This window comes from Protopterus annectens, chromosome 8.part0 (assembly GCF_019279795.1).
Source record: "Protopterus annectens isolate FY-2018-M chromosome 8.part0, PAN1.0, whole genome shotgun sequence".
NCBI classification, from domain to species: Eukaryota; Metazoa; Chordata; order Ceratodontiformes; family Protopteridae; genus Protopterus; species Protopterus annectens.
Genome location: NC_056741.1, coordinates 1,043,244,252 through 1,043,258,023, shown reverse-complemented (window position 1 = coordinate 1,043,258,023; position 13,772 = coordinate 1,043,244,252). Strand labels below are relative to the sequence as shown.

The following is a 13,772-nucleotide window of genomic DNA, read 5'->3' as shown; positions in this document are numbered from 1 at the left end:
CTATATAACTCTATACATTATATATATATATATATATATATATATATATATATATATAGTTACTCTTCAAAACATCTAAAACACAATTTCAAAACATCAAGACCACAACATTTAAAACCCAAAACATCTAAAACCCATTACATCAAACTTTACATCACAACATTGAGCACTACAAATCACATAAAAATAACATCCCCTCCACCTATAGCAACACCAAACTAGCAAGCACACTTTTTACTACATTTCTGCAGCAGGGGCAAGCAGCCCTGCACCCCCCACATGTAAATTAAATATACCAACTCCGAGATTGCACTACAGTGGGAAAAAGTTAATTTCCTAACCCCACTGTACCATGATCACCATAAAGAATGTACACATAATGTTTATATCACTTACCTGTATAGCCTAAAAAACACATACAGAGTGGCAAAATAAACACTGTATATATATATATATATATATATATATATATATATATATATATATATATATATATAGTATAAATTCCTACACTATATAAATAATAATTATATAAATGAAACTACAACATCTCATACTGATACCAACAGAATAACAGATTAAACTATAACATTTACATGTTTCATGATACACTATTCCATATTATACATTTTCAATGTTACGAAATTCAGTGTTATGGGTTTTAGATGTTGTGGTCTCGATGTTTTGAATTTAGATGTTATGAGTTTTAGATGTTTTGAAGTGTAACCACACACACACACACACACACACACACACACACACACACACACATATATATATATATCTAAGATGATGTGTCCGAGATGATATAAACATATATCTGGCCATATTCTGTAGATATTTTTAGTACCACTCTTACAGCAGGCTTATTTATATTACATTGAGATTAGCAGCTCCAATTAGACAAAATATACCAGTCACACTTCATGTTAATGAAGCACAACAAAGAATGATTTTTTTTCACAGTGCACGTCTCTATGCACCCCCCACCCCCTAGTTATCATCGTACACTAATTTCATGGTCACGCAGCTACAGATTAACAGAGAGATGACAGAAGTCCACACCAATTATATACAGTGATTTCCCTGGAAGAGTGATGATGGAGTTCAACATCAGGGAAAGGGACTAAATAAGTTGGAATCTGAGTTACTTTACACTTGACCAAGAGTATGAAAGGTCTTGGAGCACCATCAAACATTCATCTACACTTATGGTGTATAATGCAAGTTTATCTATATCCACGGTGTGTCATCAAAGTTAATAAAATTCCCCTGTGTTTATTCTAGTTATTTAAAACTAAAGTTCCCTGCACACGTAAAATATAGACATAGACACAAATCCAAAACACATTAACCCACTAAAGCCAAACAGAAAAATAAAGCAAAACATAGACCACAGTTCCCATTTCTACAGTGTAAGGAATTAAACACTTCACTCAATGAACATAAAAAGATACACCCTCCCCAAAATAAAACAATATTACTCCCCTTAATATGTGTGTATGTATGTATGTATGTATTTTTTTAATTCCAGTTTGTTAAATGGATTAGCCATGCTGCACAATGTCCATTCTTAGAGGAGACCTGGGAATAACTAAACAAAAATCAGATTACAGTAAACACAATAAACAGACTGAGGGGTACATAAACAAGAATACAATAATCAGAATGGGGTTTGCTGATTTCAGTCATTCCATAAAGTGAACACAATTAAATATATACACCATATTTACAAACTGGGGAGGTTAAAGATGAGAAGGAGTAGAGAGTGAAAACTGAACTGAACAGAATAATGAAGAGGATTGGTTGTCTTAAGTTATTTATGAGAGGGTAGAAAGTGTATAAAGTACACTGTCTTGAAAAACCTACTTTCACTACTGCAGGTTAATGCAAGTGTCTGGCTCACCAACTGATTCTAATGTCTAACTCAGCAAATATTCAAATGATTGTAAACTTAGGAATGCTGACTTTCACCCCACTGTCACCATTTCATTTCAAGTGGAACTTAATGTTTTACACAAATGGATCAGTAAAAATAATGTTGCCTTCCATGTCAAAAATATAGCATTCTGGTATTTAGCATAACCTCATGCCAGCTTTATGTACTATTGAAGAGCAGCAATTAAAGTAGGCAAAGTAGTAAAAGACATTAGAGTCCTTGTAAATAATGACTTTTCATTTAATAGTTATATTATAGCCACTACAACATGCAAAGCATGTGGAGTTGCCCAGTTGATCCTTCAGTGTGTTCAAAAACCATGACTGTTCCTCGTGTATAAAGTCTTTATTGGACTAATTATAGAATATTGTACCCAGGGCCAACCTTAGGTGAACAGTTGCCATAGGTGAAGGGCTCTGTGAGGCAACATCCCCTTCCTGACCACTGCCCTCCTGGCCTTCCCTTTTATTCTGGCCTACCCACACCATCCACATTCATTTTTTGTTCCTTTTCTTATAGTTTGCCTTAGCCTTCATTCATGCAATACATCTAACTAGGCAAGTTTGCACAAGAACAGTGTTAATCCAGGGTTCTGAGGGCTGGTAGACTCTCAAAAACCACAGGAGTTTTAGATGTTCTGAGGTGCATTTTAGACTTTTTTTTTAAACAACCCATTCATCCAATGATTTCCTGAACAAAAATCACAATTAAGGAAAGAATGTCATTATTGCTTTTCAGCTTTGCTTTTTTCCTGCATCATTTCAACACACCTAAACTGGCCAAGACTACACTGTAATAAGTGTGTGTGGGGAGGGATAACTACATTAAGCTAGGGGTTTGGGGGTGCCTAGACACATAGAATCCATGAGGTTCCAGATGCTATGATGTGTATTTTAGAATTTTGCCTAATCATTTAATCCAGTGATGGACCCACGGTGGTGGTGCTGCAGTAGCGTTGTCGCCTCACAGTAAGACACTGTCCGGTTCGATTCTCAGCTAGAGCGTCTTCTGCGTGCAGCCATGCGTGAATGGACGTACCTTCGTTGAAGGTTGTGCGTCAGGGCTGGTAACTCGGCACGTAAAAGTCAACTACCAATCATTAGCGGACCGGAATTCCGCAGTGGCGACCCCTAACCGGGAAAAGCCGAAAGACACAACATTTAATCCAGTGATGGCCCAACAAAAATTGTGAGTAAGAAAGAACACCTGGGTCTTATTTTTTTATTTCAAGGAAGACATATTATCTAAGGCTTAATGCTCAATGCTGCAAAATAGCAGTTCACAAACTGAGAAGACAGATGGCTGTGAGGATACATAAATCATATCTGTGAATAGCACCTGGCTCCCTACCCCCACTCAAAAAAAAGATTTCTGTATATCCCATTCTGATGTTAGAATGGCTTGAAAGTGAAAGCACAAATGGCTATAGTCATATTTCAAGTTGCTACTGTTATACATATATACAGCATACCTCCTCCCCCCAACCCTAAAAGACAGACACTGTATGTGTACCTCTCTGATGATGCCACATCAGGATGAAACTGAAAAAAAAAACAAATAGAACTTAACATATTTCAACTTGTTGCTGTCAGATTTACATGCATGCTACATGCACTGGACTGGAAGGGAAAATTCTCCTTTTCCAAATATGCCACAGCCTGTGTGTTCATTTTGAAAAGTAGGAAATAAGCAAGGAGTGGGGGGTTTTGATGCCTTTGCCATCAGAGAAAAACAATGTCTAAACTCTGCTTCTTTCATCCAGTAGAAAACTTGATGCCATAGTTGCCTCACAGACATCCTAGAGCTGAATGTCCTGCCCCCGGCTATTATAAGTATTCATGCCCCGATAATTATAAAGCAATATGACTACACTAATTACACGAGAAAGAATGCACATCTCCACACGTGCATTACACACACACACACACACACACACACACACACATGCACATTATCCTGACATACTTAATTCTCACATTCCATCATTGTAATTTTAAGCGAGCATTTTCTGACACAAGTATTACTAGCTACATTTTTTAATCTGCTGTGGTTTATTCATCCAGCTGTATTCTGGACATCTTGTATGTGTATAAATAATCCAGTGACAAAAGCTAAAATAAGTAATAATACCTGATAGTCAAAAATGCAGCTGGCTCAACCAGCACCCTGTGTAAGTCCCATCCTCCCATCCCACCTCCCAGCTCTTCAAATGAAGAATAAAAAAAAAAGTCCACAATCAGGTACCTGTAGCTCCTGAAATGCAAAATCCAATCAAGCTCAGTCTCTTTTTTTTTTTCTTTTGAACTGTAGCAAACTACTTGATACAATGAAGCAAGCAGTTGCCACAGTTTGGACCACACATGGAGCGCTAGAGCACTCAGGTTTGACCACAAACGTAATATCAGTTTTTAAAAGCCGGTATGCATTAAAGAGTGATCATGATTGGCAACTCATGCCTCCCAAGACTTTGCACCTGGGTTGGTTCCCCTTTCACCCCACTCTAGCTATGCTACTGCTATAGGGTGGATGCTGCTCAGAAATAACACACTGCACATGGCCATGTGGTGTCAGGCCTCTCCATCCCTGAAAGGTTCATTATTCCCCCACAATTCCTAACCTAGAGGGCAATATTGAGCTTAAATAATGGTCTGTTTGTTAAATTGTTTCATTTTTTTATTAGTAGATATATTTTTATTTATTTTGATGTCAAGTAGTTCCTCCCCCAGTGTTTCAAAGTTGCAGTAGAATAGGTAATTATTAGCGGAAGTATTTCATATCAAAATATAAGTTCTGGAAGTATTTAATGTGCATACTTAAATACACACACACACACACACACACACACACACACACACACACACACACACACACAAAACTGCATTACTTTTAGTTCAGCTTTTTTAGCAGCACTTAGCAAGGAGAAAGTAAAATGGCAAGTACTTCTAATTATAACTGCAGTTACTTTAACTTGAGTTTATTTTATTTTTTCTTTCCATTTATTTTGTTCTGTTTTAAACATGCTAAACAGCAAAGCTGCATTTAGCAAGCTTAAAAAGATGGTAGCTGTCTTCCTTTTTTCAGTCTGTACTTCAGGGCAGCTGCTGTGAAGCGGTGGACTTCTTTTTTACTAGGTGATATTTGTACATTAATACCCTGGAGAATCTCTCTTCATAAGCATTCTCCCAAGTTTCTATCACTTACTGCTCTGTACTGAATTATTTAGTGCATGATTCCAATGTAATCGTCTCTTGCTCCAGGCTGCTGACACTCCTTCTCTCCAATCTCCTAAGCCTATAAACATGACTTTGTTAAGGCTGAACCTGCCTATCTACAACTCAAAGAAAAGAAGAAAAAGAAGTTTTATCTGCACTGAGTCTTTTGCACCAATTCATACCCCCTGGAAGGTCAAAGGAGGGTAGCCTGAGGCCTAAATGTCATATCTTTAGGTAGAATCAGGTAGTAAACATCATTATTCTATCAAATATCTGATGGGGTGGAAGACTGTACTCTTTTTTATTGTTTATTTGTTGATGTTTCAATGACCAGTAATCTTACAATAACAGTCATTTCTACAGTTCTACAAAGTTTACATCCAAAATATATAAATAAAGTGAATTACATAACCACAGTTAATAGGCTGAAGTAACTTATGCTATTGATTTGCTAAACATATCGCTGCATGGAGCAGAAAAGTGACAGTTAGTTGGCCAAATAATATAAAATCACTGACTTTGCATTTTGCTGTCCACCACCTTCTGCATACTAGTCTCATGTATAATGTAACTGCACGTTGCACTATGTCTCAAGCTGTAAGTTTTATTAAAAACAGGAACTCTAAAATGAGTAGCAACAGCCACTGCAGGACTAGGAGGAAGCTACAATCTGCCTGAGGTCAGCCATGGAAACTAAACAATCTAGTCTCACTGCAGGCTTGAAGTCTCTCTTCATGACATGCAATCTTGCCTTTGCAAATTCATTTCTACTATTTGCAGAAAGGCACACAACTTACTGCACAGAGTTATTCTACGTCAGTGGCACAAGTTACAACATTGTAAACAGCAACCTAGAGGCATGTATTTGTATAATTAGTAATCACCCTGGAAAACAAATGAAGGTGCTTTTCTTTCTGTATTCACCAAATGCTTAGGCACAGTTAAAGAGAGTAACCAGTTACTCTCCTCTCAACTGTCCAGATTTTCGTAGAATGACCAGATTTTTGCCTCATATTTTTGGTTGTCCCTCATACAATTTATGGTTTTCTGGCAACTTACTGGGATGATCTAAGGACTGAAGTCACCAAACAATGATATACATTTGAATTGCAGACTTCATATCCTACAGAAAATGTATGTTAACATAAACCCAGTTACTCTAGCAACTTTCTAAGTTTATAAGAGCAATATTTAAAATCTGTCCCTATTTTTCAGCCTTTGCCCCCAACCCCATTTTGTCAGGACATGTCCAGATTTCGTCCAGTAAGAGGATGAGAGATATGGAGAGACAGAGAGAGAAAGAGAGAGAGATCGATAGAGAGAGAGAGAGAGATAGAGATGAGAGAGAGATCAGTGAAATTTACAAACTTTAGTAAGAATGGATTTCATGCTTTTTGTCTTTCACTGAAGAACTTGTATGCTGTCAGATGATAATATTAGCTAGACATCTTTTTCTTCATATTTTCAATCTATTTTTATTTTCTTTTATAATTATTTTAATGTATTTCTCATCTGGCAATCCTTAGGGAGGTATAAGAAGCCTGTTGCCTTTCCTGGATTACAACTGATAGGTTTCAGCTTATACAACATGTTATGCCCTGTGTGCACCATGATAGTACTGCAAATGTATTCAAGATAAACAAAATGAATCCTTTCATTATGACAAGCAAAAACCCATGATATTTCATACTGAATGTGGACATAATACTGGATTCAGAAAATGAACTAACAAACTCAGCAGCGCAGTGAAATACTCTTCTGCATGTAGTACTGAGCACTACAAGTAAGACAGACTATAATAAGCAAACAAAATAGTAAAATATGTCAGAAGAAGTGGCAATTACTTTCAACATTTCTTAACAACGTATGCCTATTCGTGTCATATTTGGTAGTACTTTAATGATAATGTAATAGCATCTGTAAGCATGTGTGACCTTTGCCATCTGCAGCAATTTATGTTCAAACATTTTCAAAAATGCTTGTAATACACAAAGCTCTGTGATTAAGCTTCAAAACTGGGAAGAAAACAAAATTGTTAAGCACCATTCTGATGAGGGAAAGGTAGCATAACAAAGTTATCTTTTGGCACCATTAATCTCTAGTCTCCTGCTAGAGTATAAACAGCACCTGTCACCACAGCACAGCGGTGGGAAGCCCAAGCAGATTTAAAACCTGTAATACACTTTAAACTGCCAAATTTGTTTTTTATGTTTTGTAAGTGTAAAGTTTATTACACTTTTTAAAGCTACTACAGAAAAAGATATCCTTCACAATTAGATGGTCTGTAAGGCATCATTAAGTGTTTTACAGCTTTCAAAGCTGTATAAAGCTATAAAGCATTACAAATTCCTACAGTTGCATTTTTTTCTCTTTTTTCTCTCTGTTGTACACTGGGGCAGCCAAAGCTTCAATATGTTACAAACACTTGTGTTGCAATGTGTGTGTTGCAGATTTCAAAGCTGTAAAATACCTTACTGTCCTAAATCTCTCTCTCTCTTTCTCTCTCTTACTCTCTAACTGGTAACATTTGGAGCAGGTACAGCTCCATGTACTACAAAGAAGTATGGTCAGAGCACTCTTTCTGACCTCAAGACAAATTTCTTGACATCCATTTTTCAATTACATAACAACTTGATTATGGTCAGAGACCCAATCTTCAATACAAATGTATGTGGAGTGCATAAGCAATTTATACACCTATCTGAAATCAAAGATATGCATAGCACACATTATGCACCTCTTAGTTTTGATTGGATATCACAATGCAGTATACATGGCAGCCACCACAGAGAACTGTTTAAAGCATTTTCACAGCTTTAAAAGCTGTAATATGCTGTGTACAACCACACAAAAAATGCTTTTGAAAATAAGTATTTCTTGATGTGTTTTAAATTATGATCAAGAAATTCATCTTTTAAGCTTTCATCTCAAGGTGAAATTCTTGAATCCAACTCTTGAATACATTAGCAAATAGGTTATCAGATCATAATTCTCTATATTATTTACGATAGCTGCCAGCTCACTTCTTTTTTCATGACTAAATAAATTTCTTGTCTCACTTACTGCAAAAAGTGTAGCAACAACATACCTATTAGATGGTTCTGTGGTATATGTTCACAATTACACTACATCTCATCAACTTGCACTTAGTCAAAGTTTCAACCAGACAATACCAAACAGTCAAATCTTCAACCTGATGCATTTTTTTTGCAAGAAGGGCCTACCTTCACCAGCTATCTGCTTGCCTATTCATATTAACTCCACAGTTGCATCACAAAGGAGAAAAATGAAAAGGCTAGAAACTCTAAATCGCTACTTGTAAACAAACAGAAACAGCATCAGCAGTAGTTCTCGGTGTAAAATAAACATCAACAATTTTTAGACCACAGAAGTGAACTTGGTAAGTTGAAACTAAGTTGAAACTTTATCTAGGTTATACTCAGCCAAATGTTAAAACAGACTGTCTCCAACAGGCTTCAGTAATATTTATATAATATATTCATCATTTGTTATCATAAACCATAATACTCACCAGCAGTGGTGTTCTATAGAATCAGTGATCTCATCTGGTGACTTGGAAAGGAAAAATACCAGTATCCAACTGTCTTCTAGGGCAATAATTAATTATATAAATGCACTCTTCAAGTTTTAATTTGTTCCACTGAGATAATCAGGTGCTTCAGAACATCGCTGTACTACTTACAGAGATGGTCATCTCAGTTTGACCTGTCATATCTAGTGGCTTTATAGCATGTTGTGCTGCAGTGTAAAGCCTACAAGTAATAAGAAGGATGATTGTCAAAGGAAAAAGCTTCAAAGACCAATACATGTAAGGTTCAGTTAAGGCACTTTAATTTACTTGCAGCAAGGAGACAAAAGCATGCAAATACAAGGATTTGTCTAACTACTAACAGGAAGTATGTTCATTCTTATACTGTTTTACAAGACATGGCCTTCTAAGCTGAAATAATCAAACACAACTTTTAGCATTGTTCTACAGCAGATGTTACTTCAGATTTTCTGCTGACATGACTAGATTTGTGAGAAACTTTTCAGAAAAACAACCTGGCCTTGGTGACTAATAATCCGTTTACAAGCGTCTATTGTGCAGTGTTAAATTTCAAGGTACTCTTCTAACACAGATACAAGCAAATGCTGATTGCAGTTCATATTTTCAAGCAGGCTTTGTACTAATTATCTGTAACCTCTACAGCTGTGTATTTTTTCATGGCACAGCGGAACTTCTTGTCTAAGTTTCATACTAGTAGTATTGTTCTATTCATTATTTTCCTAACACAAGCAAAAATCACCTGCTTCTCAGTAAATTTCCAAGGCACAAGCAAAATTTTAGCTAACAATACAAGGTCAGAAAGCAACTGCAGTTTGTACAGATTTATGCAGCATGAAATAGAATAAATGTGTTAACTCTTTTACGCTCTGAATGCACTAAGCATATTACTAATACACACATTAATACATATTTTTCTGACAATGATCATGGCTGGAACAGCTATCTGTGCAGTAGGTCTATATTATTTCATCAAACATACACATCATTGACTGGCCAACACTCCCGCTAATTATATATACCAACTCCGAGATTGCACTACAATGGGGAAAGGGCAAATTTCCTGATCCCCACCATAATACAGTCTCAAACAGAACAGTTCGATAAATGGCATGTTTGACAAAATGCCATCCAAAATGCCTTTCGATGATGTGAAGTTTTGATGAAATAATAGGGACCCCTGTGCAGAATTACTTTTTATATGACAATGAATGGTTACTAGAGGATGTGACCTCAATGACATCAATGCATCTGACATAAGATATGTTGCTATAGCATGTCAGGGAAGAGTGCATAAAACTGGCAGTAGTCTAATCTCTCCATCACGAGAAGAGGTTAGAGGAACATAAAAAAAGTGCAAACTATGTTTGGTATCTAATAAAAAGTCAAACAACTTTGTCAAAGTATAATGCTACACCATGTGAACAAGTCTCATCCCTACAGCCAGACAGCATTAGAAACAAAAAGATGTATTAATAAAAGTCATTCAACTTTTCTGAGTTGATAATATGAACAACATACAGACAGCAGCTCTGTAACACGGGCCTTGCATCCCCATTGCTCCTACCTGGCATTACCTTTACTGTTTATAATTAAGTCAGAAGATCAAACTGATTTTGACTGGGAAGTCCAGCAATATCCAAACTGAGGTCTTTTTTTTTTAGCTCACAATGTTTGTGCATGTCTGTATCACTATCTTTAGTCATGAAAAATAGGCATTTGCATATTAGGGAACCATCTCTAAACAGTATGTCTTCTGACATCTCTGTGTTTGACAACTAGGGTTGCCACCTTTTCAAATGGCCAAAGTGGGACATTTTTGGTACAAACATCAGATTTTACAGGCCGACACATACCCACAGTCAGTACAAAGGATACAACTTAACTTTTTTGCCTAAATAAAAGCTTATTCTTGTAGTATTTTAGTTTCTTATTCTGTTTCTTATAACATTTAGGTATTTTAGATACAGAATAACTGTTTTATGCAACTATTACATAAAATATAGGAAATAATTTTCTCCTAAAATCTCAGGACATTTGCCATTTTTTTAATTTTTTGTCAGGACACAACTGCCCAAAGAGGGACTGTCCCTCGCAAAGTAGGACAGGTGGTAACCCTATTGACAACTGCTCTAAAGTTTTAAAGCAAAATAAACACAGCAAACATTTTAGTAAATCTGATTACTGAAGGACTGATGAATCACTGAATTTTCCATTATTATATAATATCATACCCACATTTGCCACCCTTTTTCTCATGCCAAAACAATGCACATTCATACACATGTACATATGCACACATATACTCAGCTGGTTCTTTCTTGTCTTCATCTCTCTCCATTTCACAAATCATGATTTCTTCAAGTAAGATAATGAAGGCTCTTGTCTTGTCCCACTCATATCCAAAGTCTGTTGTTTTTTTTCTTCATCAGGGAATCTGTTTACAACCATTCTATATGCTCAAGCCTTCAAACATTCCTCATGTGAGCTAGTCCTCTGGGTGTCAGTGAACCCCACAGCCTGTTTCTGTGCTGGCCTATCAACCAATATGGGGTACATATTTTTACTTTCTATGTGACTTTGGCAGTTCCCTGTTCACTTGTTGCAGCTGACACTATGGCATGAATTCTTATTAAAAGTGTTGCGCACATTAAACCAGCCATGCAAGTTAATGTTAAAGACAGAACCTTGCATAGCCTTTACAACCAACGTTAAATCATCTATTGTTGAGGAAATTTAAGACTCATGAGTTTAAGAAGGTGTGTGCCTAGACGAAGGTCAGCTCTCTACTTGACAGGAAGCTATAATACTGATTTTTGATTTTCTCTGTCTCCACTTGCATATTATATAATCCTCACCAAGTCACTTAACTGGACTAGTGCATCCTAGTCACACCTGGAAAGAGGCAATTATTCCCAGTCTTCACACCTGGAAAGAGCCAATTATTGCCAGTCTTACATTTTCATTACTTTTCTTCATGAGGAAGGTTGTGTTGACAATCACCAGTGCTATGAAGATGTATTTAATTTGGCAAATGAGCATTACATGCAGCAGAATTCTTGGTATCTGAACATAAAATATTCGTGTCTGCACAACATTTCATCTGTACATGCATACTCAAAACTGAGAAAAGTTACCATATGCTCCCCTTACTGCTTCATCTCCTTGTGTGTGTCTTTTTTTTAGTAACCTCCCAGCCCAAATATCACAATCAAAGTTCAGTTACATTCCACTTGGAATTACTCTTCATGAAGAATGCTCTGATAGAACCTGTTCCACATACCAAGGTCGTATCTAACCAGTCAAACAGCAGTGTAATGTCTAATATGCAAGTAGACTGTTAGCTTGTTGAACTAAAAACTACCTGTTTATAACATTTATAAGAGATGGCACTGTTGAAACAGAACTCTACTGCAGTACTGAAATGCTGAACCAACACATTTTATGTGGAAGGCATCCCTCTTTTCATTAGATGCAGATGTTCTTCTTTCTAAATTTTATGTTTGCTTGTAACTGGTCTCATAAAACATTACTGTAACTAATTTTCCTTAGCTTCCAAGACAGACATAGTTTATGAGAATGCAAATTTACTTTGCTGATTTGATCATTTATTTCTAAGCACTATCATCTTTACTAACATGTCATTTCTTGTTTATTCTTGTTATCTGCAGCTAAAATGGAGGGCTTCAGTTCAAAAGATCTGGCACTCCAGGCCCAGAAAAAGATCCTTAGTCGAATGGCTACTAAGTCTGTGGTCAACATGTTAATTGATGATACCAGTAGTGAGATTCTAGATGAACTTTACAGAGTCTCCAAGGAGTACACCAAAAACAAAAGCGAAGCTCAAAAGGTCATTAAGAACCTCATTAAAATTGCAGTGAAGGTCGGGGTGCTGTATCGCAATAATCGTTTCAGCAATGAAGATCTTAAAATGGCTGAGGATTTCAAGAGGAAACTCCATCAAGGTGCAATGACAGCTATCAGTTTTTATGAAGTGGAATTTACATTTGAAAAGAGTGTATTGCCACATATTCTTATGGAATGCAGAGACATGCTTATCAAGCTAGTAGAGCACCATCTGACTCCCAAGTCCCACGGGCGTATCCGACATGTATTTGACCACTTTTCTGATGAAGGACTTTTAACAGAGCTGTACAAGCCAGATGGTCCACTTCGTTCCCACCTGCAAAAAATATGTGCAGGGATGAACAAACTGATTGATGAAGACAAGTTGTGAGTGAAGGTCTGTCAGTGGAATGGGGTAAAGGAAGACATGGATGGAACTTCTTTTTATCAGAGCCCTCAAGAACTTGCAGAAGGCAAAACTGCAGCTTATTAGGGATATAATGCGTCTGTTACAGAAAAAAGAGCTGTCAGTATTACAGTTACCATTCCCATTGTACTGCGTACATGACTGTAATAATTATTGAAGCAGTCATTAGTGACTCTTCTTATCTGAATTTGTTGTAAATTGAAATGAATGAACTTGATTGCATAGTATTGTATTATTCCCCCTTCTCAATCATCTAGCCAATTCACTGAAACATTAAATTAAAAATACAGTATATCTATCTATTGGTTTTCTGATTCTAATATAAGAGGCATTATGCAAATGAAAATTTCATTAATTTATGACTGTGGACTATTCCAAAGAACTGCTAGTTGTTTTGACCAGAACAGTCAGTTTTACTAATATATGCTGCCTTAGACATTATTTGTTATTTCTTAAACAGTTAGTACCCTATCTAAAATGATGTTATGTTTTATTAAAGACTAGAAACAGTTTGTAGAGATGAAGACTGATTTATTTCTCCCTCCTCTAATTAAAAGATATCTGCCTAGCAATGAAGCAGATGATGAAGACAGTGGAATTAGCATTGTAACACTGCTGATTGTGACATCTGCTGACAGAATACTCATGCATTATGTCACAAAGGAAAATTAATCTTGTTGAGGAGCAATAAAGAAACTACTGGAGTTATATAAGCCAGCAGCAAAGTATAGTTTTTCACATCCCACCCAGCGCACTCTACACAAAATTAGATTTTAAGAA

General features: G+C 36.4%; 1 protein-coding gene across 2 annotated transcripts in view; it reads left to right on the top strand.

The window, feature by feature from the left end:
- Positions 1-13,510, top strand: part of TNFAIP8L2 (TNF alpha induced protein 8 like 2) — a 370,311-nt gene extending 356,801 nt beyond the window's left edge. For both annotated transcript variants that reach the window (XM_044080524.1, XM_044080523.1), the window contains one exon: positions 12,391-13,510. In XM_044080524.1, the coding sequence (XP_043936459.1) occupies positions 12,396-12,956 (561 nt within the window). In that variant the 5' untranslated portion in view covers positions 12,391-12,395 and the 3' untranslated portion in view covers positions 12,957-13,510. The remainder of the gene's footprint in view (positions 1-12,390) is intronic.
- The last annotated feature ends 262 nt before the right edge of the window (positions 13,511-13,772 follow it).